The following is a 25,319-nucleotide window of genomic DNA, read 5'->3' as shown; positions in this document are numbered from 1 at the left end:
TAATTTGGACCTGAGCAAATATCTATACAGATGAAAGCCTCCGGGTCAAAATGACCCACAACATCATGTTTGTATACAAAATCTACAGACATTCCACAACACATCAGTTCGTGTCCACATTTTGAAATTAGGTTCATGACCTAAAATGAGGAAAACTCATTTAAATCCATGGAGAAAAAGAGACATTAACTAGCATTTTAGACAACTCAAACGTGGAAATGGCTAAAATTGACCCGCAACATAATAGTAGGGTTAGGGTATCTTTACCTATACTCAAGTATGAGAATTGGGTACTTTTTCTACCACTGCTATCAATTTCTATGGTTTAGCGCAGTAGTGCGAAAAGGGCGTCATTGATTAGAGGGGAATAATGAAAACCAGAAGTGTCCTCTCCTCAAAATGTGTGGGAGGAAAAGTAAAAACAATTAAAGAAAATGATTGTACTAAAGGTATAGTTGATAAACTATGTCCTTTCAATTTGGCATCCATGCCATTTTCTTGTTTTGTTTGTCTCTAACGTGCTTGTATACACATTCCATGGGACTACTACTTGCAGAAAAGGGCTGATACAGCTTCCATAGATGGCTGCCTGCTACTTTTAGCAGGATCGGTGGTATCTGGGATATTGGGTACCTACCCAATTGAAGTAAGTTGTGGACATCCCAGGGAAATAGAATAGCACTAACCCTTGTTACAGTGTTGGCATCACTTGACTCCACTTCCGCGTTTTCAAGCAAGCCAGCGAAACATCACAGCTTCCTCCCCCTCCCAACGAGAATGGAAATCAGACTGCAACAGTGCTGAATATTAATTGAACTAGCTATGTAAAGTCTCGTAGCTAGCTTATAAATTGAACGGACCATTCACTGTCAAAACATATCCTTGCTTAAACAGTGAAGCGGCTTTCAGGTAAGATTTGTCAACAACTAGGTACGCTAGCTAGCCTTAACGGTTGTTAGCTAGCATAAAGGTTGGCTACTGTACATGAATCAGTGGCACAGTTGTTTATCAGAGGCAGACTCAGATGTTGATGTCCTGAGATTTGCTCTGTGTTACCCTCACTTTTCAGAATACATTTCACTGATTCAAAATATCATAGTTAGCTAAGCTAAAGTTGTAACCATTTCCAGATATTATATTCTAGCTAGCTACTAACGTCGTAACTTGGCTACATCATGCTTAGCTAAGCGCTAGCTAACGTTTGCTGTTTTAGCCACATAACTAGGTAACTAATTTGTCTGTTCTGTCAACTATTCAAAAAATTTTATCATGTCGGATCAGTGTTTTGTAATTACTTTAAACAAATCAGATTAATCTGACCAAATTAGCGACCAATATATTAGGCCACACAATAACCCATATCGTTGAGTTTAATCAGCTACTGCTAAAAGCGCTTAGTCTCGTACGAACCATTCTGACTTTGCGGATACCTTGACGCGAAACAATGTGAGCTCGCGAGATCAGGATGGTTCGTACAAGGTTATGAGTCTCTTACTCGAGCTAGCTTGCTCAACTGGTTGTTTTACTGTCCTTGTAGTATGTACACTGAACAAGAATAGAAACGCAACATGCAACAATTTCACACCTCATAAGGAAATAAGTCTATTTAAATAAATTCATTACGCCCTAATCTACGTATTTCACATGACTGGGAATACAGATCTGCATAGGTTGGTCACAGATACCTTTTTAAAAGTAGGGTCATGGATCAGAAAACCAGTCAGTATCTGTTGTGACCACTATTTGCCTCATGGAGCGCGACATATCTCCTTCACAGAGTTGATCAGACTGTTGATTGTGGCCTGTGAAACGTTGTTCCACTTATCTTCAATGGCTGTGCGAAGTGGCTGGATATTGGCAGGAACTGGAACACGTCGATCCAGAGCATCCTAAACATGCTCAATGGGTGACATGTCTGGCGAGTATGCAGCCAGTGGAAGACATTTTCAGCCTCCAGGAATTGTGTACAGATCCTTGTGACATGGGGCTGTGCATTATCATGCTGAAACAACATGAGGCGATGACGGCAGATGAATGGCACGACAGTGAGCCTCAGGATTTCGTCACAGTATCTCTGTGCATTCAAATTGCCATCGATAAAATGCAATTGTGTTCATTATCCATAGCTCATGGCTCCCCATACCATAACCCCACCGCCACTATGGGGCACTCGGTTCACAACGTTGAAATCAGCAACCTGCTCGCCAACACGACGTCAGAGTGCTATCTGCCCGGTACAGTTGAAACCAGGATTAATCTGTGAAGAGCACACTTCTCCAGCGTCCCAGTGAGCACTTTCCCACTGAAGTCAGTTACGACGCCGAAATGCAGTTAGGTCAAGACTGGTGAGGACTATGAGCATGCAGATGAACTTCCCTGAAATGGTTTCAAAATGTATTCGGTTGGTCAAACCCGCAGTTTCATCAGCTGTCCGGGTGGCTGTTCTCAGACGATCCCGCAGGTGAAGAAGCTGGATGTGGAGGTCCTGGGCTGGTGGGGTTACATGTGGTCTGCAGTTGTGAGGCCGGTTGGACATACTGCCAAATTCTCTAAAATTACATTGCAGGAGGCTTATGGTAAAGAAATGAACATTCAATTCTCTGGCAACCGCTGTGGTGGACATTTTCAGTCAGCGTGCCAATTGCTCGCTCCCTCAACTTGAGATATCTGTGGTATTGTTGTGACACAACAGCACATTTTAGTGGCCTTTTATTGTCCCCAGCACAAGTTGCACCTGTGTAACGAGTATGCTGTTTAATCAGCCTTTTGATATGCCCCAGCTGTCAGTTGGATGGATTATCATTGGTAAATGAGAAATGTTCACTAACAGTGATGTAAACAACTTTGTGCACAGTTTGAGAGTAACTTTTTGTGCATATGGGACATTTCTGGATTTTTTTCAGCTCATGAAACATGGAACCATCACTTTACATGTTGCGTTTATATTCAGTATGTTGAGGTGCCTACTTTCTCCTGACATTACCGTGGTTTGAGCAAGCCCCATTAGCAGTATTGTTAGCTAGCTAATCGGATCGCTATCATTACCTATGTAGATATGGTTTGACAGAGGTAGGTAATTTGTTAATCGTGAAGCATGATTCATGATTTGCATGCTCTTCCAGTTGTTGGTTTCATGCATTATCAGCTCCCTATAATTCCAGATACTAATAAAACTGTTCCTGTACCAGTTATTTGCATTGACTAACTTGAGAGGCAGACACACAGTACAGACCTGAGCACAACAGTTTATGACATGCAAGAAACCCGAAACCTTCTGCAAAGAACTCATGTAAAAAAAGGTCTACCCAAACCTATTTCACAGCCCACCCACCAAGGACTGTAGACACCCAGATTTAAAGGGATATTTCTGGATTTTGGCAATGAAGCCCTTATCTAGTTTCCCAGAGTTGGATGAACTTATGGATACAATTGTTATGTTGTCTCTACATCCAGTATGAAGGACGTTAGAGGTAGTTTCGCAAGTCAATGCTAACTAGCATTAGCGCAATGACGAAGTCCATCGTATATACGAGCATGTTAGCAGTTACCATAGACTCTGTCATTGGGCTAACGCTAGTTAACAACTTCCTTCAAACTGCACGCAGAGACCTACATGAGTATATCTTGACTCTGGGGAAGTAGAAAAGGGCTGCATTGCCGAAATCATCATTTATCCCTTTTAACCTTTCACTGAACTGCATGATAGATTTTTATGCCTTGTGGTCACTAGGGCCCTGTTTTGTAGGTGTTTAACCAATGTCTCTCACTCTCGTCTTCAGGAGGAAATGGGGGGGTTGGGTAATGGTCGTCGAGGGGGGCGGTCTCCTCCTCTTATGATTGGTGCTCTGATCGCTTGTGTCCTTGTCCTGGGTTTCAACTACTGGGTCTCGAACTCACGGAACTTGGAGTTACAGGTGTGTATGAGCTTTAATCAAATATATTTATAACTAAACCAAGATAGTTAATCTGTGTTGTTAACAGTGGGAGGGTGGTGGTGTAACTAATGGCTGGGTTTAGGTTTAGAGAAGGGCATAAACTAATCCCAGGGTTACAGTCCGTGTTTTTGAAGTGGATTGGAAACGAGGCCGAGCCAGTTGGAGAAGTTGTATGGAGAAAGGCAAGCTGTTTAGATGAATGAATATGGTAAGCTGAAGTATGTGATTAGAACAAGGGCCATGTCACAGAGAGCAGAATGAGTAAGCTCATTTCGTACCGCTTTAAGTGTTTAAAGATTCTCTAAGCCTTTGTTTTGAATGATGCTACACTGACCCTGTGACACCCTGCGTGTGCTGTGGTGGCGGGCAGACAAAGCTGTACGAGTTGGAAGCGCAGATGCGTCGGGCGGCGTCAGAACGTGGGGCAGTGGAGGTGAAGAAGAACGAGTTCCAGGAAGAGATTCAGCGGCTGAAAGAGGAGAGCAGCCGCATGCAGAGCCTGAACAAGAGGCTGGAGGGAGTCCACAACACCTGTAGCCAGGAAAAGGTAGTTTACTGTACTGGAGTGTACTCACCTGAGCACGGCATCATAGATGGATGCATAATACACACCTGAGCACAACACCACTTCTAACTTGCACACACACAGTTGCTCATCAACACGCAACCCTCAGGACAATGCAACATGTAAAGTGTGATCAACACATTTTGTATATTCTAAACGTCATTGAATCAGTGCTAGGGATTTTCTGCCACTCAAGTCCAAACCGTGTAATAAAAAAAGGATACATTTTCAGACTGGAAAAACTCAACTTAAATGACTAAAACCAGAGATGAAATATGTAGAAAAGATCATTTGCCTATATATTTTTCTTTAATCATCTTTGAGATTTTACAATCACCTAAATAAAAGATAGACTGGAAGAAATGAAAATTCCAAAAACAAGGAATTTAGCAGTAAAGGATCACCGCATTAGCCATGGTAAAATGCATTGAATTGCAGGACATTTGCTTTAAAACGGCAACAGTTTCTCAGCTCCATGGCAAACTGTGTAGAATTGCAGGAAATTCACTTTGTAGTTTTGAACGTTCCTTTCAGCTCCATGTAGAAATCTGCAGGAATTTGGCTTATAATGTTTAAAAATAAAATAATCTACACTGCCAAGATGTGGCCTCTAAAATTAGTGCTATCAGTTTCTTTGTGATCGGACTGTACTGAGTTGCCCATACTGTATAGCCAGTCCCAAGTTTTCCTCCCTCAGATAGGTTCCTTCATCCGTAGATCAGTGTACCTATTGTTTATGGAGTGTGTTTGTGTGTGAATTCCCAGTAAAGGTGTGATACCATGGCAGCATGGAAAGGGAATTGTGACCATCTGAGTACCTACTGGGTTCACACACACAGATCCCAAAAAAACGAGTTGTCTGTTTTCCTTTAGGCAAACCAACTGATAAATATATCCTCCAGTACCAAAGTAATACAGGACCTGAAAAGTAAGATGCTTTTTTTTTTTTTGCTTCTGCCTACCTGTCTCTTTTCTGTCTTTAGTGTTGTGAAATCTCACTCTCTTAATCCAAAGTGTATTATTTTTTTATCCCCAGTCAGGACTTAATACTACCTGTGAATTTGTCTCTGCAGATCAGTTAAATGAGCTAAATGAGGACCTGGGTAAAGTTCAGAAAGAGTTCCAGAGTTGCCAAGGCAATCTGAACACCCTGAACAAAAAACTCACCTATGACATGTAAGGCCCTCTATGGAACGTGTATGACAGATAATCATGCATCACACTTTTAGGGTCTTATGTGACCTTGTCAGAGGTAATTTATCAAATCTTAATGTGCAAGTAATAACATGTGGTGTTTGTATAGGACTCAGTGTAACACTCAGATACTAGCACAGAGGGAGGACTGTGCTGAAAAGGTGGCTGCAGCCAAGCGGGAAGTTCAGAAGAAACTGGAGATGAAGAACCCAGCAGTGTCCTCCCAGGTAAACCGGTAACCATGTTCAACGCTCACATCGTAGACCAGGGATCATCAGCTAGATTTAGCTGTGGGACGAGGTTTTTCTTGAGCGGATGGTCGGGGGACACAATAGTTTGTAGACTTGAAAATTGACCGCAAGAAGCCCGAACGGATCATATTTGACAAATACACTGTTCAAAAAAATTAAGGGAACAATAAAATAACACATCCTAGAAATATTCTTATTAAATACTTTTTTCTTTACATAGTTGAATGTGCTGACAACAAAATCACACAAAAATTATCAACCCATGGAGGTCTGGATTTGGAGTGACACTCAAAATTAAAGTGGAAAACCACACTACAGGCTGATCCAACTTTGATGTAATGTCCTTAAAACAAGTCAAAATGAGGCTCAGTAGTGTGTGTGTGTGTGGCCTCCACGTGCCTGTATGACCTCCCTACAACGCCTGGGCATGCTCCTGATGAGGTGGCGGATGGTCTCCTGAGGGATCTCCTCCCAGACCTGGACTAAAGCACCCGCCAACTCCTGGACAGTCTGTGGTGCAACGTGGCGTTGGTGGATGGAGCGAGACATGATGTCCCAGATGTGTTCAATTGGATTCAGGTCTGGGGAACGGGCGGGCCAGTCCATAGCATCAATGCCTTCCTCTTGCAGGAACTTCTGACACACTCCAGCCACATGAGGTCTAGCATTGTCCTGCATTAGGAGGAACCCAGGGCCAACCGCACCAGCATATGGTCTCGCAAGGGGTCTGAGGATCTCATCTCGGTACCTAATGGCAGTCAGGTTACCTCTGGCGAGCACATGGAGGGCTGTGCGGCCACCCAAAGAAATACCACCCCACACCATGACTGACCCACCGCCAAACCGGTCATGCTGGAGGATGTTGCAGGCAGCAGAACGTTCTCCACGGTGTCTCCAGAATGTCACGTCTGTCACATGTGCTCAGTGTGAACCTGCTTTCATCTGTGACGAGCACAATGCGCCAGTGGCGAATTTGCCAATCTTGGTGTTCTCTGGCAAATGCCAAACGTCCTGCACGGTGTTGGGCTGTAAGCACAACCCCCACCTGTGGACGTCGGGCCCTCATACCACCCTCATGGAGTCTGTTTCTGACCGTTTGAGCAGACACATGCACATTTGTGGCCTGCTGGAGGTCATTTTGCAGGGCTCTGGCAGTGCTCCTCCTTGCACAAATGCGGAGGTAGCAGTCCTGCTGCTGGGTTGTTGCCCTCCTCCGGCCTCCTCCACGTCTCTTGATGTACTGGCCTGTCTCCTGGTAGCGCCTCCATGCTCTGGACACTACGCTGACAGACACAGCAAACCTTCTTGCCACAGCTCGCATTGATGTCCCATCCTGGATGAGCTGCACTACCTGAGCCACTTGTGTGGGTTGTAGACTCCGTCTCATGCTACCACTAGAGTGAAGGCACCGCCAGCATTCAATGTGACCAAAACATCAGCCAGGAAGCATAGGAACTGAGAAGTGGTCTGTGGTCACCACCTGCAGAACCACTTTTTTATTGGGGGTGTCTTGCTAATTGCCTATAATTTCCACCTGTTGTCTATTCCATTTGCACAACAGCATGTGAAAATTATTGTCAATCAGTGTTGCTTCCTAAGTGGACAGTTTGATTTCACAGAAGTGTGATTGACTTGGAGTTACATTGTGTTTAAGTGTTCCCTTTATTTTTTTGAGCAGTGTATTTCACCTCTTGCTTACATTTGTATACAATCACATGTCTATATTACGCGTGGGAATTATTGAACAACATTAAAATCACTTGGTGCTATAACAAAATGTTTTGCTCAACTTGAGGGGCCAAAGAAAATCATTTGATCCGTGGGCCGCCAGTTAGGTAAGGTCTACGACAGGGTTCCCCATCTCCCATTAACTGGCTCACTCATTAAGTACATCCAGGGATTTGACTCACAATCAGAACATTACCCGACATGACCCTGAACAGTGGCTGCCTGGCAAAAGTACCAACACAATTTCCATAATCTGATGTACTGAGTTTAGTTCACCATTGTATCTATCCACCACTGATAAAAGACCCTGAACATCATGCAGTATAGCTTGGCTGACCTGTGTGTGCACAGTGGTGAGAAAAAGTATGTGACCCTTTGGAATTACCTTGATTTCTGCATGAATTGGTCATGATCTTCATCGAAGTCACAACGATAGACCAACACAGTCTGCTTAAACTAATAAAACAAGCAATTATAAATTCAAATGTAACACACTGTGTAAACATTCACAGTGCAGGGTGGAAAAAGTATGTGAACCCTTGGATTTAATAACTGGTTGACGCTCCTTTGGCAGCAATAACCTCAACCAAATGTTTTCTGTGGTTGCGGATCAGACCTGCACAACGGTCAGGAGGAATTTTGGACCATTCCTCTTTACAAAACTGTTCAGCAATATTCTTGTGATGTCTGGCGTGAAATACTCGAGGTCATGCTATAGTCGAATCTGACTGGGCCGCTCCAGAAGGCGTATTTTCTTCTGTTGAAGCCATTCTGTTCTCGATTTACTTCTGTGATTTGGGTCGTTGTCCTGTTGCATCACCAAACTTCTGAGCTTCAATTGGTGGATGGGTAGCCTTACATTCTCCTGCAAAATGTCTTGATAAACTTGGGAATTCATTTTTCCATCAACGATAGCAAGCTGTCCAGGCCCCAAACCATGATGCTCCCTCCTCTGTACTTTAGAGTTGGGATGAGGTTTTGATGTTGGTGCTTTGCCTTTTCTCCACATAGTAATGTGTGTTCCTTCCAAACAACACAACTTTAGTTCCACAGAATATTTTACCAGTAGCACTGTGGAACATCCAGGTGCTCTTTTGCGCATTTCAGACTTGCAGCCATGTTTTTGGACAGCGGTGGCTTCTTCCGTGGTGTCCTCCCATTGAACACCATTCTTGTTTAACCTCCTGACAGACACGTATTGTAGGCTCAATCGAGATGTTAGCATGTTTCCAGAGATTTCTGTAAGTCTTTAGCTGACCCTCTAGGATTCTTCACCTCATTGAGCATTCTGCTCTGTGCTCTTACATTTTATCTTTGCCAGACGGCCACTCCTAGGGAGAGTAGCAACCGTGCTGAACCTCTATAGGCAATTCGTCTTACCGTGGACTGATTAACTTCAATGCTTTTAGAGATACTTTTGTAACCCTTTCCAGCTTTATGCAAGTCAACAATTCTTAATCTTAAGTGTTCTGAGATCTTTTGTTCAAGACATGGTTAGCTGACTCCTGATTCAAATTGTATTGGTTTAGCAGATGTTATTGCGGGTGTAGCGAAATGTTTGTGCTTTTAGTTCCAACAGTGCAGCAATGAGCTTTTGGAGAAGTCATTAGCCTAGGGGTTCACACACTTTTTACAACCTACGCTGTGAATGTTTAAATTATGCATTCAATATAGACAAGGAAAAATACAATGTGTTTAAGCACAATTTGTCTTATGACTTAATACATTTTCTTGCCACTATGTCATTAGTGGTTTTGTTTGGTAAATAAAAAATACACAAGATGAAATTGGATACAACTGACTATTTTCCCTGCAGACAAATGCAGCACCCACACAGAAAATTGGCTCCACTGAGGTGGGCGTGCCAGATAAAGAGGGGCCTGGGAAGGCAGGGCTGGATGACACTAAGACTACTCCTGTCCACGGCCACGCCCCTGAACCATCAGCGGCCAAAGGTCCTGCAGTGGACCTCAAAACCTCAGAGCTGGAGACCAATGAGATCGCAGTAGACAAAGGTACAGGACAAGATGGCTGCTCTCATTGAGGGTGGAAGGATCTGGGCCAATAAGACAATTTCACACCAGCTCTCCCACTTCCTTATCAACTCATCTTTGACATGACATTACATACACACCATTTATACCACAGTCATATTCACCATTACCCTTTAAGCAAGTACATGTCTTGAATTGGTAGTTTTGCTTCTGAGAGGCTGACATGTGTATGCTGTCTGATACGAACTGGATGCTGCCCTTTGTCTAGCTCTCGACACTCCTGCGCTATCCCCTAAAGAGTCCCTGCCCTCCGCTGATGCTAAGGGGGACCAACCGGGGCCTGTAGAGGGGGCCAGTAAGCCCCGGAAAAATAACCTGACCGAGGACACTGAGCTGGAGGTGATGGAAACACACGGAGGAGAGCCTCAGATAGAGGGTATGACTCGCACAACCCTGCACCCACCATCTCAGAAACTGTACAACCTCCTCCAGACCAGACATTCCACAAGTCCAGGGAGGATAAGCCAGTTTGTCATGCCATAATTAGAAAATAGTGTACTTTGTGTGAAAGTATCTAAAATGGGAAATAGTGAAACCTAGTATTGCCAAGGTTTTCGACCTTAACATAGTCGTGATGTGAGAAAGATGTGAGAAATGGAAACGGACGCCAATCTTTTTCCCCTCCAGATGCCGACCCTGGTGCTGATGACATTCAGCTTAGCCAGTGGAAGGAAGAAGAGGCTCCTATTGGTCAGGAGAAGGTGGAGGATCCTGAGGAGGATTACGACGCAGACAAGCCGATAGTGGGCGGGGTCGACCCAGACCAACGGAACCAGATGGCTGAGAACATAGGTGGGTCACACTCGTATAGGGGGGGGGGTCCTACCGTCACACTCACATTTCTCTAGTAGAGGATACTTATCGTAATGAACGAAGTCAGCAAAATGCCTGCGATAGGTGATTGGTATAGTCCCAGCTCTAATGTATAGTAAAGATGCTGATGTGTTCACTCGTAGATAAGGAGGCTGAACGGGAAATGCAGGAAGAGCTGGCGGACTACAACGGAGACGACGAGAACGAAGGAGAGTTTGAGGCTGACAAACAGGCAGAGCTCGCTCAGTTCTGAGGTAACACACACACACACAGTCTGTTTTAGTGATATAAATATCTAATTTTTGGTCTTGTTAGGTGGTTGGAGAAAGGTGGGAGCTAAGACCCTCCTCAATCCACTACCGAACCAGGAAGGGACTACAGCTCCTCAACAGAACTGTTGTCAAGACTACCGTCTGTGTAAGACTTCTGCTCTTTCAGTGAAAGCATCTCACGGTTCGCCTTAATATACTCAAGTCTTCTGCAGTGAATGTATATTTTGTCAGGAAAACAGACTTTGGATTTCAGAACTGCTATAACCATGGGTGAAACGATAGTTTGTGATAACATCCCAGATCGTGCTGATAGAACTGTACTCCGATTCACACTCTAGTCTTGATAGTGACTTAATGTGCAGTTTGTTACACTTAGCAGTTCTTACAGTAGTTTCATAAACCAATAGAAAATGAGATGTCCTGCTGTATGACAATGTGAATAAGGTTTTTGTTTCATAATTTGAAATGTTTGCAGGGATCATTCAACCCTAAGCTTGATGGTCATGTAACTATTTTGTAACTTGTTGGTAAAAGTGGCCTCTGTGCACCAGGCAGACCCACTACTGTAAATGTTTCAGATACGATTTTTTTTTTTTATAGCCCACTCAAAATGGTAATTATGGTTGAACACAGGTTTTTTTTCTTTCTATTTAGATTGTAACAATGGATTTGTTGCTTACTGAACTGTTAAATAATCTGTTTTTTATTGAGGAAATGTAGCACAGAAGGATGACAAAATAAATCATTTTAATACCATAGTTGGACAAGTTTGTTTTTGGTATTGTGGAGGATGTAGTTCTTCTGTCCTTTGGGGGTCAGGACCAAAAAGACAATTGGGTAAAGGATGATCTTGTCCTGGTCAACCAACTTCAGACACTGTCTCCCTCTGTCCTATCATTGCGACCGCCCACAGTTACGCAGATGGAAAAAGTTGGTGTACGGAGACCGGGTCAGGGAGGTGGGTACGAGTTGTCATAGTAATGCAGGGCTCTGATTCAGATGATCTTGACCACAGGGAAGTACTTGTGAGTGGAGAAATCAAACTCCGGTAGTACCTAGAAATGGGGAGTACCATTTGATCAATGGTTCAATTTCCCAATATATTTTGTAGTGCGTTTTGCTCCTCCCATTTGTTACCTTTGTCTCCTTCTTGTGCCCGCCGGCAAGTAGTTTCATGACCACAATGTTGGGTTTGGCCACTTTTAGGATGCGATTCACCTGCAACAACCAGCAATGTAAAAAAAATAAAAAAACTCACATTTTAGACCCACAAACTTGAGGCACAACCTCTCACTATTAGGGGTTAAAAGGCTTACTGACCTCTGGGTCAGGGCTGGGGACGTTCTCCAGGATCAGTTTGGCCTGCTGGAAGTGTTTACTGGCTGCCATGTAGAGGTCAGCTGACTGAGGAGGAGGACTGTACTTCTTCAGATCAGACATCTCCTACAGCCAACATAAACCGAGAGGCACAGGTCGTCTTTTTAATCTCCGCTATAACATGTAATTCCTGAGCTATTCTGTGCAGCATGTCTGCAATTTAAGTCAACCTGGAATGCACCACACATGCATACAATCAGAGCTAGCAATGGTTGGTAACACTACTGTACCTTGAACTGGACGTAATGGACTGGCGGGGGAGTGACCACACTGTTGAAGGGGGCAAAGCGATGCTCGTATCGCACCTGCTCGCTGTCCAACTCAAACTGCGGCTTCCGCACCTTTCCGTCCATATCCAGGGCTATCATAGTCTGCACCAACAGACAGGAGTTCAGTGTGTGTGTGTCCATCCAAGTGAGGATGCCTTTCACTTCAGCAGTAACAAATTCATGAACTTCTTTGAGGAAAAGATCATGATTATTAGAAAGCAAATTACGGACTCCTCTTTAAATCTAGGTATTCCTCCAAAGCTCAGTTGTCCTGAGTCTGCACAACTCTGCCAGGACCTAGGATCAAGAGAGACGCTCAAGTGTTTTAGTACTATATCTCTTGACACAATGATGAAAATAATCATGGCCTCTAAACCTTCAAGCTGCATACTGGACCCTATTCCAACTAAACTACTGAAAGAGCTGCTTCCTGTGCCTGGCCCTCCTATGTTGAACATAATAAACGGCTCTCTATCCACAGGATGTGTACCAAACTCACTAAAAGTGGCAGTAATAAAGCCTCTCTTGAAAAAACCAAACCTTGACCCAGAAAATATAAACTATTTTATTTTACCTTTATTTTACTAGGCAAGTCAGTTATAAGAACAAATTCTTATTTTCAATGACTGCCTAGGAACAGTGGGTTAACTGCCTGTTCAGAGGCAGAACGACAGATTTGTACTTTGTCAGCTCGGGGATATGAACTTGCAACCTTTCGGTTACTAGTCCAACGCTCTAACCACTAGGCTACCCTGCCGCCCCATCCGCCTATATCGAATCTTCCATTCCTCTCAAATTTTAGAAAAGTCTGTTGCGCAGCTACTCACTGCCTTCCTGAAGACAAACAATGAATATGAAATCCTTCAGTCTGGTTTTAGACCCCATCATAGCACGGAGACTACACTTGTGAAGGTGGTAAATGACCTGTTAATGGCATCAGACCGAGGCTCTGCATCTGTCCCCGTGCTGCTTTTGATACCATCGATCACCACATTCTTTTGGAGAGATAGGCAACCCAAATTGGTCTACACAGACAAGTTCTGGCCTGGTTTAGATCTTATCTGTCGGAAAGATATCAGTTTGTCTCTGTGCATGGCTTGTCCTCTGACAAATCAACTGTAAATTTCGGTGTTCCTCAAGGTTCTGTTTTAGGACCTATTGTTTTCACTATATTACCTCTTGGATGTCATTCGAAAACAATGTTAACTTTCACTGCTATGTGGATGACACACAGCTGTACATTTCAATGAAACATGGTGAAGCCCCAGAAATTGCCCTCGCTAGAAGCCTGTGTTTCAGACATAAGGAAGTGGATGGCTGCAAACGTTCTACTTTTTAAACTCGGACAAAACAGAAATACTTGTTCTAGGTCCCAAAAAGCAAAGAGATCTTCTGTTGAATCTGACAATTAATCTTAATGGTTGTACAGTCGTCTCAAATAAAACTGAAGGACCTCGGCGTTACTCTGGACCCCGATCTCTCGTTTGACGAACATATCAACTGTTTCAAGGACAGCTTTTTCCCATCTACGTAACATTGCAGAAATCAGAAACCTTCTGTCCAAAAATGACGCAGAAAAATTTATCCATGCTTTTGTTACTTCTAGGTTAAACTACTGCAATGCTCTACTTTCCGGCTACCCGGATAAAGCACTAAATAAACTTCAGTTAGTGCTAAATACGGCTGCTAGAATCCTGACTAAAACCAAAAAATGTGATCATATTACTCCAGTTCCTCCCTGCAATGGCTGATATCAAGGTTTTACTGCTAACCTACAAAGCATTTCATGGGCTTGCTCCTACCTATCTCTCTGATTTGGTCCTGCCGTACATACCTACATGTACGCTACGGTCACAAGACGCAGGCCTCCTAATTGTCCCTAGAATTTCTAAGCAAACAGCTGGAGGCAGGGCTTCCTCCTACGGAACTCCATTTTTATGGAATGGTCTTCATACCCATGTGAGACGCAAACTCGGTTTCAACATTTAAGTCTTTACTGAAGACTCATCTCTTCAGTGGGTCATATGATTGAGTGTAGTCTGGCCCAGGAGTGTGGAGGAGTGTGAACAGAAAGGCTCTGGAGCAACGAAACGTCCTTGCTGTCTCTGCCTGGCCGGTTCCCCTCTTTTCACTGGGATTCTCTGCCTCTAACCCTATTACAGGGGCTGAGTCACTGGCATACTGGTGCTATATCATGCTGTCTCTAGGAGGGGTGTGTCACTTGAGTGGGTTGAGTCACTGATGTGATCTTCCTGTCTGGGTTGGCGCACCCCCTTGTGTTGTGCCGTGGCGGAGATCTTTGTGGGCTATACTCGGCCTTGTCTGAGGATGGCAAGTTGGTGGTTGAAGATATCCCTCTAGTGGTGTGGGGGCTGTGCTTTGGCAAAGTGGGTGGGGTTACATCCTTCCTGTTTGGCCCTGTCCAGGGGTATCATCGGATGGGGCCACAGTGTCTCCTGACCCCTCCAGTCTCAGTCTCCAGTATTTATGCTGCAGTAGTTTGTGTCGGGGGCTAGGGTCAGTTTGTTATATCTGGAGTACTTCTCCTGTCTTATCCAGTGTCCTGCGTGAATTTAAGTATGCTCTCTCTAATTCTCTCTTTCTCTCTCTCGGAGGACCTGAGCCCTAGGACCATGTCTCAGGACTACCTGACATGATGACTCCTTGCTGTCCCCAGTCCACCTGGCTGTGCTGATGCTCCAGTTTCAACTGTTCTGCCTGCGGCTATGGAATCCTGACCTGTTCACCGGAGGTGCTACCTGTCCCAGACCTATTATTTGACCATGCTGAACATTTGAACATCTTGGCCATGTTCTGTTATAATCTCCACCCGGCACAGCCAGAAGAGGACTGGCCACCCCTCATAGCCTGGTTTCTTTCTAGGGAGTTTTTCCTAGCCAACGTGCTTCAACACCTGCATTGCTTGCAGTTTGGGGTTTTAGGCTAGGTTTCTGTACAGCACTTATAGATATCAGCTGATCTACGAAGGGCTATATAAATAGATTTGATTTGTGTGTGTGTGTAGTCTTGATAGAAAATGGGACTACAACTGAGCCAGGACAGAGTACATGTTTAGGACAAGTGTGTGTGTACACTTACCTTGTACATGCCGGCACACATGTTTTGGTAGGCTTGGCTCATGGTGATTTCTCTGCTGAGGGGGCGAGCTGCAGGCAAACACATTCTTATTGAGGAGCATGTTATGGCTGGGTGGCGGCAGTGTAGTACCAGATGGATTAAATTAAATGTAAATACTGTGATGTAATCCTGACCTCCTTGACCCTTCTTCTTCTTCTTGGTCTTCTTGCTGCTGCGTCCTTTCTGCTGCTCCTCCAGGAGGCGCTCCTCAGCCATCTGAGAGCTGTCCGCCCGACTCAGAGTGGACATGAGCCATGCATACAGGAACTCTGACAGATACCTACACACCACCTCAGTCAAGCATACCTCAAGTGAACACCGAACATATTTTCTTACGGCACAAATCGGTCAAGTGTACACATGGTCACACACTCACCAGTAGATGTAGTAGTACTCGTGCATGCTGTAGAGTTCCAGCTCGAAGCCGCTGAGCAGGTACTGGATCATGATGCGCAGGTTGTGGTAGAGGATCCAGGTGCCCAGGCAGGCCAGATGCTGTCTCTGGGGCTCCAGCTTCATCAGCAGGCTGTGCAGCGCTGCGTCCACCTTCTCTGCCTGCAGGGGACGCCCCCACACCACAGTCAACCACAGGAGAACAGCAACATACAGTCAACCACAGGAGAACAGCAACATACAGTCAAGCACACCCCCATTAGGTAATTTACAACGCTAAACAGCAATGCATACTCATACGGTCTCTCTCTCACACCTCATCCTGCAGTGTGGCAAACTCCTCCAGGATGTGGCCTAGTTTGTCTCTCTGCCGAGCGCGGTTGTGTCCGTGAATCTGGATGAGACTGCAAAAGGGCTGCAGGGAAACAGTCCAGGGTTGTTTTACTCCATTGTTTGGGAACAATATTATATTTACAACTATCATGTTGATATCAAGGACTGTCAGAGCCACAGCTTCATCTATGCATTTGAGTGGTTACATTTCCCCTTATGCTAACCAAGTGGAGGGGATGCCATTTGGGCTGGAAAAAAACTAAATGAAGGATTGTGGCATTAATATAAGAGAAGGTGTATTGGAATGCAGCCAGGTGACTTACTCTCGAGCAGTGTGCGACAAAGGAATCAATGTAGTCCTTGGCCTGGTGGTTATTATACAGGCAGCACCTGCAGAGGCAGTGCATGGATCAGTCAGTTTCAAAGACAGAGGTAGATCTTGAACTCGAATACCTCAGAAATGCATCCTTATTTCCATGAGATATTTGAACGTAAGAATGCCACCATATACAAATACCAATTCAGATCTCTAAGGACTTCTAGGAAGGAAGGATGCATTTGAAGGTAGGGCCATAGAAAGAAGCACTCCAATCTTCTATGACTTACTTGGAGGAGAGGACTGGTGGGCTGACAAAGTACCTCAGAGCATCTTTGATCATGTCCTGCATTGGTTGGGTCCCAAACACTTTCTTATTATCAATCAGGAACGTTGTCTAGAGACAGGGAGGGTATTCATCAGAACTGGATCCGAGAATTGTCCAGATGCAGGGATGAGGGAGAATGTTCCTTACCTGCAGCAGAGACCTGGAGAGGACGCAGGGGGACTGCTCACTGAACTCACAGAAAAAGTCCTGAAAGCAGAATATTAAAACGACATTACTACAACCTTTAACAAATGCTTGAACAGGCAAACCATTATACAAGTATTGTCAGAATTTTATATTACAGTAATGTTGAAGTACAATAGTATTATAGATGTAGTACCAGAATTCCATGAAGGTTAGTTGTGTTGATGACCTCGCACACGGTCTTAATGCGGTTGATGAGCTTGCTGAAGTAGTTGATCATCTCCTCCCTTTTGATGATCTTGGCGTAGCGGGGGAAGGTGGGGGGCAGCAGTCTCTGGTTCACAAGTGGTTCAAACCCCATCATGATCGGGTGATCTGGAACGCAGGGTACAGAACTGTGAGTGGTTCACTTGCGGTTAGAGATTTTCTAAGTGAGTGAAGCATTCATTTTATGGTAGTGAGTGACACATTGGGCCTAGGTGCCATTGTGGAGTGTTTGTGTGTGTTACCTCCTTTAGTAGTATCGTTCTGGGACTGAATGCCATGTTCGATGCTGGAGCGGAGGGCTGGGAGGAGATCTGCTGCCTGCTGCATGAGTTTCTGAGCTTCACTCACTGAGCTGGTCTGACAGAGCCAACATGACATCACATGCTCAATCAAATAAATCAACCATTTGTTCCTTTTTTAGTAAAGCTAAGCTAAAACGTGTGTGGTGTGCTTCTACATCTGCATTGCTTGCTCTTTGGGGTTTAGGCTGGGTTTCTGTATAAGCACTTTGACATCTGTTGATGCTTTATGAATACATTTTATTTGTGTTACCTCTTTTTTCGTGAAGGCGATCAGCGCTGTCAGTAGAAGGCGTGTGAACTTGATCCGACTGAAAAGTGCCAAACACTGCTGATGCTGAGAAAGGAGGCAGAGAAACAGGTTAATAACAAGTCTCTCACACACTATACAGTGTACAAAACATTAAACACCTGCTCTTTCCATGACAGACTGACCAGGTGAATCCATGATCCCTTATTGATGTCACCTATTAAATCCACTTCAAATCAGTGTAGATGACTAGGTGGAGACAGGTTAAAGAAATATTTTTAAGCCTTGAGACAATTAAGACATGGATTGTGTATGTGTGCCATTTAGAGGGTGAATGGGCAAGACAAGATATTTAAGTGCCTTTGAAAGGGTTATGGTAGTAGGTACCAGGCGAACCGGTTTTAGTTTATCAAGAACTGCAACGCTACTAAGTTTTCCTGTGTTTCAAGAATGCTCCACCACCCACAGGACATCCAGCTAACTTGACAACTGTGGACAGCATAGGAGTCAACAAGGACAGCATCCCTGTGGAATGCAGATTTAGCTCTGTCGTAAAATGGCGATTCTGACCATCTAGAGACCTCTCCATTTTGGGGGATGGGTGCTTTAATTTTTTTTTTTTTACAGCTGCATATTCCAGGCTTGTCTCAATGAAAGGCTGCCTCATTCCCACGCTCTGGTGGACTGGCCAGGGCAGAAGGCAGGGGTAATAGATATTGCTAATCCCAAATGGACCCCTACACTACAGCCTATGCACTCTGACCGAATTGGATGTAGAGATAAGGTTGTAAGTTGTCCTCTGATAGGATAGGAGGGATTCTCACCATATTGCTAACACCTATCAAATCCTCCATAGATCTCCACAAGTGCATAAGGTTTAGGGGTTGATTTGAGATTGGCCATAGATGCAGTAAAGAGGTCAAACTGTGGGGTATAGAAGGGGGATGCCAGATTGGCAAACATTCAATAAATCTAACAAAGTGGATAGATATGTCATGATTGATGTATTGCAACAGGCCCACAAAGTGGATAGATATGTCATGATTGATGTATTGCAACAGGCCCACAAAGTGGATAGATATGTCATGATTGATGTATTGCAACAGGCCCACAAAGTGGATAGATATGTCATGATTGATGTATTGCAACAGGCCCACAAAGTGGATAGATATGTCATGATTGATTTATTGCAACAGGCCCACAAAGTGGAAAGATATGTCATGATTGATGTATTGCAACAGGCCCACAAAGTGGATAGATATGTCATGATTGATGTATTGCAACAGGCCCACAAAGTGGATAGATATGTCATGATTGATGTATTGCAACAGGCCCACAAAGTGGATAGATATGTCATGATTGATGTATTGCAACAGGCCCACAAAGTGGATAGATATGTCATGATTGATGTATTGCAACAGGCCCACAAAGTGGATAGATATGTCATGATTGATGTATTGCAACAGGCCCACAAAGTGGATACTAAAGTCAGATTTTGATATATTTGGCTATTTTTGCTGCATAACATTTAGAAATGGTTCCTTTTCAGGTTTAGAAGAAGTGATTGCTAAATGCCTACTCCCGTTCTTATAAGCTGGTAGCATAGCTAGCATACAGAAATCGGTGGTGGTAGTCAAAGTAGTTTTTAACTGTAATGCATTTGATTGGTGACGCTGACATGAACATGTATTGGGGTTGACATCCATACCAGCTTTATACAGATGTTTACCTCAACATAGTGTGGAACACACATAGGCTATTGTTTCAAAATGTAGGCACATTTTACTGGGGGGCAGTTAGGAGATTCAGGATCTTTCCCCCATGCATTTCTATTGTTTGGTTTGAGTTCCATTGACAGCTTTACCGCATCTATTGGATGGGAGAAATTATGGGGTGTACTGGTTGATATACTCCGAGACCGAGTGACTGATAGTCTTACCTCCAACTCCACCTCCGGGTCCCGCTGCTCACCCTGGCGACTGCGTGTGCTCTACAGGAGATGAAAGATAGAGGGGGAAAAAAGAGGATAAGGAGAGCGAGGAAGAGGAGAACGCGTGACGGGCGAGCTGTGGAGTTATGTTAGTGGCACAAAGAGTTGTATACACTAGCGCCATCTCAGCTAAGTATCAGATACATTATTTAGTCATGTATTTCGTCACTTTGCCAGAGTCTGGTTAGCTGTATTCGCACCGGTTGTGAGAGTGTTAGTGGATGGTGAAAACAGTAGTATGCATGTACCTTAACTTTCCTCTGTAACTCATCCTCCACATCCTTTAGCATACCTGTTGGTGCCATTGACATGTATAAAGTTAACTTGGCACACACACATCACTACATTATTATTTTATACCTGCAATGCCAAACATGGAACTTAAGCCACCACATGAAAATCACCTGTAACCCGCAGGTCTGTCACATTGTTGGCCATCTTGAAGCCGTACGTCATGGCCTGGAAATCTTCCTAGAGACAGGACATAGAACAGGATCTTAAATATTATACCTAGAACTAAACTAAGCGTTGTTTCAGATCAGAAGACCTAGGAGGAACAGTGGACATACAGTGCATTCGGAAAGTATTCAGACCCCTTGACTTTTTCCACATTTTGTTAAGTTACATCCTTATTCTCAAATTGATTAAGTAAAACATTTTACTCAGCGATCTACACACAATACACCATAATGACAAAGAGAAAACAGGTTTAGACATTTTTGCAAATGTAATACAAATAAGAAAACATATTTATTCAGACCCTTTCCTATGAGACTTTCCTATGAGACTTTCCTATGAGACTTTCCTATGAGACTCGAAATTGAGCTCAAGTGCATCCTGTTTCCATTGATCATCCTTGAGATGTTTCTACTTGTGGTAAATTAAACTGATTTGACATTATTTGGATAAGCACACTCATGTCTATATAAGGTCCCACAGTTGACAGTGCATGTCAGAGCAAAAAACAAGGCTTGAGGTCGAAGGAATTGTCCATAGAGGTCCGAGACACAAATCTGGGGAAGGGTACCAAAACATTTCTGCAGCATTGAAGGTCCGCAACACAGTAGCCTCCATCATTCATGAATGGAACAAGTTTGGAACCACCAAGACTCTTCCTAGAGCTGGCCACACAGCCAAACTGAGCAATGGGGCAGAAGGGCCTAGGTCAGGGAGGTGAACAAGAACACGATGGTCACTCTGACATAGCTCCAGAGTTCCTCTGTGGAGATGGGAGAACCTTCCAGTAGGACAACATTCTCAGCAGCACAACATTCTCAGCAGCACTCCACCAATCAGGCCTTTATGGCAGAGTGGCCAGTCGGAAGCCACTCCTCAGTAAAAGGCACATGACAGCCCGCTTGGAGTTTGCCAAAAGGCACCTAAAGGATTCAGACCATGAGAAACAAGATTTTCTGGTCTGGTGAAACCAAGATTTAAATTGGCAGCATCATGCTGTGGGGATGCTTTTCAGCAGCAGGGACTGGGAGACTAGTCAGGGTCGAAGAAAAGATGAACAGAGCAAAGTATAGAGAGATCCTTTATGAAAATCTGCTCGAGAGCGCCAAGGACCTCAGACTGGAGCGAAGGATCATTTTCCAACAGGAAAACGGCCCTAAGCACACAGCCAAGACAACGCAGGAGTAGCTTCGGGACAAGTCTTTGAATATCCTTCAGTGGGCCAGCCAGAGCCCGGACTTGAACCCGATCGAACATCTCGGGAGAGACCTGAAAATAGCTGTGCTGTGACAATCCCCATCCAACCTGACAGAGCTTGAGAGGATCTACAGAGAAGAATGGGAGAAACTCCCCACATACAGGTGTGCCAAGCTTGCAGCATCATACCCAAGAAGACTCGAGGCTGTAGTTGCTGCCAAAGGTGCTTCAACAAAGTACTGTGTAAAGGGTCTGAATACTTATGTAAATGTGATTTCAGTTTTTTATATATATATATATATATACATTTGCAAAAAAAAATGAAAAACAAGTTTTTGCTTTGTCATTATGGGGAATTGTGTGTAATTTGATTAGGGGGGAAAAAACAATGTAATCTATTTTAGAATAAGGCTGCAACGTAACAAAATGTGGAAAAAGTCAAGGGGTTTGAATACTTTCCGAATGCACTGTAGTTGGACTGTGTCCCATAGACGGGACTATAGGATCTGTTGGTGGTGTCTTGCTAATTTATTTGGCATGACAGAGTGTGTGAGTGATAGAGAGAGAATGTGTTCCGTGCAAAAGCCCAAAGAGACCAAACGTCTTGCCTCCTCGAACACGGCGGCTTTGTTGACCTTCTCGCGGGCGATGTCGCACACCTTGAGGATGCCCAGAGTGAAGGCCTTGAGGGCAGGGTCCTCGATCAGGTCGGGGTTGTGGACGTAGAGGCAGGTGAACACTGTCTGGGCTAGGGAGTGACCCTCCAGCCAGGTGATCTACACACACACAAACAACATAAAAGTACTTACGTTTGTTTTGATTGGTAATTATTATGCATAGTGGGTTGATGCAGTTTGGTATTGATAAAGAAATACAACTGACCAAGCAGCAGAAACAGGTGTCCATGATCCCAATCAGCTCAGGAAGACTGAGGTTCCTCACTCTGATAGCACCATCCTGGAGAGAGCAAGAGAGGAGAGAGACAAAAAAGGAGAAGAGAGCGCGAGCGACAGAGAGGAAAAGGAGAGGTGGGGGAGAGTCTTAATGGACTATAATGCACCTCACTAAAGGTTCAACATAAAATCAACATTTTCATTTCACAGTCTGAAACTCCAGGAATCAGAGCCATACCTTGACTGCCTGTTCAAAGTTGAGGACTTTCCTGTTGACCTGATTACCAATCATCCCTGCGTCCATCTTAGGGTCCATCATCTCAATGGCAGACATAGCCTCGAACAGGCCAAACCTGCTGAAATTGCTGCCATTAAAAGACCTAAAGCTGTGTGTGTGTGTGTTGTCTAGTGATAAATAGATGCATGTATATTGCAGCACTTCAGTATTTCACTAACACAGCACATTCGAATTAATGGCATAGAGAACAGTGTGAGAAACAAACAGAAACACTCACAACTTGTCATGGAGCAACTCCCCAAGGTTGAGCTCTGTAAATACAACACGAGAAAACAAATACAAGAGTACTCAGTCATCTGAACTATGCTAACCTGTGCCATCCAGCTTGCATTTCAGACTGGTGGCACCAAATTCCCACAGAGCTGAAATCACTGGGTCTACATTAAGAATGACTTTACTGTATTGGCCTTTCTTTTACTGGTTGTGCAGATTTACACCAATCTTTTGATGAGAAACCTGATTTACCAGGGAAGGTATTTCAGAACTGTCCAGCAAACAAATGAGAGGAACAAGTATCATAAACCCCCGATACACAATTCAAATCATCAGCACATCCTGAAAAACGGTGTTAACACATGTAACAGAACACACAGACAGACACACGCACACTGAGTTTGTACCTTTGCATGCCCCTTTAAATTCATGTGTAATGTCCACCCAGTTTGCATTGTTCCTCATCTTCTCTGGGACACCCAATCCCCATCCTACATCGTCATCCTCTACTGATGACTTCATCACCATGGTTACAGCTGAAAGTAAAACCAGGTTGTCAAATTCAAATAAGATAAAAATGTATAGAGCTATTGATGCAAGGACTGACCATCCATGATATAAAATGTATAATTTTACCCATGTGTTGAGACTATACAGTGTTCGTTTACATGTACGTTGTTCACAAACATCATTTGAGTAAAACAAGGTTATATGGGTTCTGATTGGAGTACAACTCAGTCACCGGGGGAAGGTCCAGGGGGAACTCAGCAGGCTATCATTTCTGCCAGTCAGAGTTGACTGTGAGGTCTGTGGATTCATTCAATACGATAACTAGCTAACCGCAATTTGTAATGAGGCACCGGAGTCAAATGTCATTGCACTAGCTAGCCAGTGTTAATAGCTAGTTATGGTAAATATCTTTGCTACGATTCTTTCCGAGCTGGAGCATAATAAATCAGTCGAGCTGGCTAACGTTAACTAGTTTGGTCTCTGCATCAACACAAATGTTTAATCATACATATTAATCAAATTGCATAAAACATTTGGGCATATTCTGGGGACATTTGATGGGATCTTTTCGTTGTAAAATCACATAGCTACATACCTTGCTAACTGCTAGCGCTGCTAGATACTCGTCGGAGGCTCCTCCTTCTTCGGCGGGGTTTATCGGCGGTTGGCATCCAACGTGATGGTGCATTACCGCCATCTACTGTACTGGAGTGTGAGCCAGGGACAGAGAGAAACTAAATCCTACCTGCCAGCCCCGTTGCTCTAAAATATATATATATATATATATGTGAGACTATATCTAATGATGTTCTTCTCAAAATACTCTTTAAACTAATTTCCTGTATCCCCTTCTCCCTCATAGATCTCAGCCGCTCTTTTTCCCTCTGATACTGCCCACTCTGTAGCAATACCAGCTCCACAGTCTCTGTTTCCTGGCAATAATCACACTTTCCTGTTGGATGCTTTCCTATCACATTTAAGGTATTTTTCAACTGGCTGTGTCCCACCCTTAATCTTGTAAATATAGCCTCCTCTCTTCTGTCCCTTCCTGCCGTTCTCCCCTCCCCGACTTTCCTTTGTACTTGAAATAAATGCCTGCCCTTAGTATCTCTATTCCACTGCTCCTGACATCTCTACACCATCACTGTCCATATCAGGCTTTTTGCCTCTGCCTTGCTCGTTGAAACTACAACATCAACATCCCCACTACTAAGTGCTTGTTTAGCCAGTTAATCAACTGCCTCATTCCCCTCCACCCCCATATGAGCTGGGACGCAAGTAAATCTTATCTGTAACCCATCTGTCTAATCCTGCCATAGGTTTGTAGCACCTCATAAAGCAGGTCTTGTCTGCTATGTGAGCTGGACTGGAGACTCTAACACTGCACATGAATCAGAGCAAATAACTACTCTGGTCAGGTTGACTTCTTCCACCCACTGCAAGGCCAACAGTATGGTCATCAGCTCTGCCATGTATACAGCTAGATGATCAGTTATACATTTCCTGACTTCCACCCCACATTCCTGCACTACAAATGCTGACCCAGTACGTCCTGTCCTTGGATCTTTTGAACCATCTGTGTAAATGGCAACAAAATCCTGATACGTCTGCATATTGTGTATCTTAAACAAATCAGATGGATCAACACCCTCTCTATCTTTCTGTAGTCTCTCCAACATTTCTAGATCAACTACTGGAAGTGGGAGTAACCATGGTGGATTTACAGGAATAGCTACCATTGGACTAAACTCCCTTCCATACAGTCCCATCCCCTTCGCCTGGGTATTACCCACCCACCCAAAGCTTGTGTTCTGTCTTTGCTCATGTTCCCAGCGT

At 44.1% G+C, this 25,319-nt stretch overlaps 2 protein-coding genes across 7 annotated transcripts; one reads left to right on the top strand and one right to left on the bottom strand.

Annotated features, from left to right (window-relative positions):
- Positions 1-12: 12 nt before the first annotated feature.
- Positions 13-15,729, top strand: golm1 (golgi membrane protein 1). Of its 3 annotated transcripts, XM_031818299.1 has the most exons (12): positions 13-909; positions 3,780-3,914; positions 4,055-4,143; positions 4,306-4,482; positions 5,374-5,428; positions 5,574-5,676; positions 5,804-5,921; positions 9,490-9,688; positions 9,936-10,103; positions 10,355-10,519; positions 10,684-10,794; positions 10,856-11,568. In XM_031818299.1, exons 3-11 carry the CDS (start codon positions 4,135-4,137, stop codon positions 10,791-10,793), a joined length of 1,104 nt encoding a protein of 367 aa, XP_031674159.1. In that variant the 5' UTR covers positions 13-909; positions 3,780-3,914; positions 4,055-4,134; the 3' UTR covers position 10,794; positions 10,856-11,568. The 3 variants fall into 3 exon arrangements, with proteins under 3 accessions (XP_031674159.1, XP_031674156.1, XP_020324544.1); XM_031818296.1 differs by lacking the exons at positions 4,055-4,143; positions 10,856-11,568 and adding an exon at positions 15,074-15,729; XM_020468955.2 differs by lacking the exon at positions 4,055-4,143.
- Positions 11,495-24,207, bottom strand: naa35 (N-alpha-acetyltransferase 35, NatC auxiliary subunit). Of its 4 annotated transcripts, none has more exons than XM_020468939.2 (23): positions 24,079-24,207; positions 23,381-23,509; positions 22,978-23,011; positions 22,701-22,815; positions 22,452-22,526; positions 22,178-22,345; positions 20,321-20,387; positions 20,165-20,208; positions 19,866-19,916; positions 17,930-18,013; positions 17,620-17,734; positions 17,307-17,485; positions 17,114-17,173; positions 16,929-17,035; positions 16,646-16,712; positions 16,306-16,404; positions 15,973-16,151; positions 15,731-15,876; positions 15,558-15,625; positions 12,420-12,560; positions 12,133-12,255; positions 11,950-12,030; positions 11,495-11,867 (listed from the first exon to the last, which is right to left on the bottom strand). In XM_020468939.2, exons 2-23 carry the CDS (start codon positions 23,499-23,501, stop codon positions 11,808-11,810), a joined length of 2,184 nt encoding a protein of 727 aa, XP_020324528.1. In that variant the 5' UTR covers positions 23,502-23,509; positions 24,079-24,207; the 3' UTR covers positions 11,495-11,807. The 4 variants fall into 4 exon arrangements, with proteins under 4 accessions (XP_020324528.1, XP_020324522.1, XP_020324534.1 ...); XM_020468933.2 differs by having other exon boundaries at positions 11,500-11,867; positions 22,701-22,818; XM_020468945.2 differs by having other exon boundaries at positions 11,500-11,867; positions 22,229-22,345; positions 22,701-22,818.
- Between the last annotated feature and the right edge of the window lie 1,112 nt (positions 24,208-25,319).

Source organism: Oncorhynchus kisutch, linkage group LG3 (assembly GCF_002021735.2).
Source record: "Oncorhynchus kisutch isolate 150728-3 linkage group LG3, Okis_V2, whole genome shotgun sequence".
NCBI classification, from domain to species: domain Eukaryota; kingdom Metazoa; phylum Chordata; class Actinopteri; order Salmoniformes; family Salmonidae; genus Oncorhynchus; species Oncorhynchus kisutch.
Note: the sequence above shows the minus strand (reverse complement) of the source record. Positions and strands in the feature narration are given on the sequence as shown.

Excerpts from the sequence above, each read along its gene's own strand:
- naa35 (XM_020468933.2), bottom strand. The coding sequence starts at position 23,501 with ATGGTGATGAAGTCATCAGTAGAGGATGACGATGTAGGATGGGGATTG. Across the intron at positions 22,819-22,977 it reads GAGTTGCTCCATGACAAGTT|CAGGTTTGGCCTGTTCGAGG; the intron begins GTGAGTGTTTCT and ends CAGCAATTTCAG. Across the intron at positions 17,735-17,929 it reads TCGCCTTCACGAAAAAAGAG|ACCAGCTCAGTGAGTGAAGC; the intron begins GTAACACAAATA and ends TGGCTCTGTCAG.
- golm1 (XM_031818296.1), top strand. The coding sequence starts at position 3,786 with ATGGGGGGGTTGGGTAATGGTCGTCGAGGGGGGCGGTCTCCTCCTCTT. Across the intron at positions 5,429-5,573 it reads AGTAATACAGGACCTGAAAA|ATCAGTTAAATGAGCTAAAT; the intron begins GTAAGATGCTTT and ends TTGTCTCTGCAG. Across the intron at positions 9,689-9,935 it reads TGAGATCGCAGTAGACAAAG|CTCTCGACACTCCTGCGCTA; the intron begins GTACAGGACAAG and ends CCCTTTGTCTAG.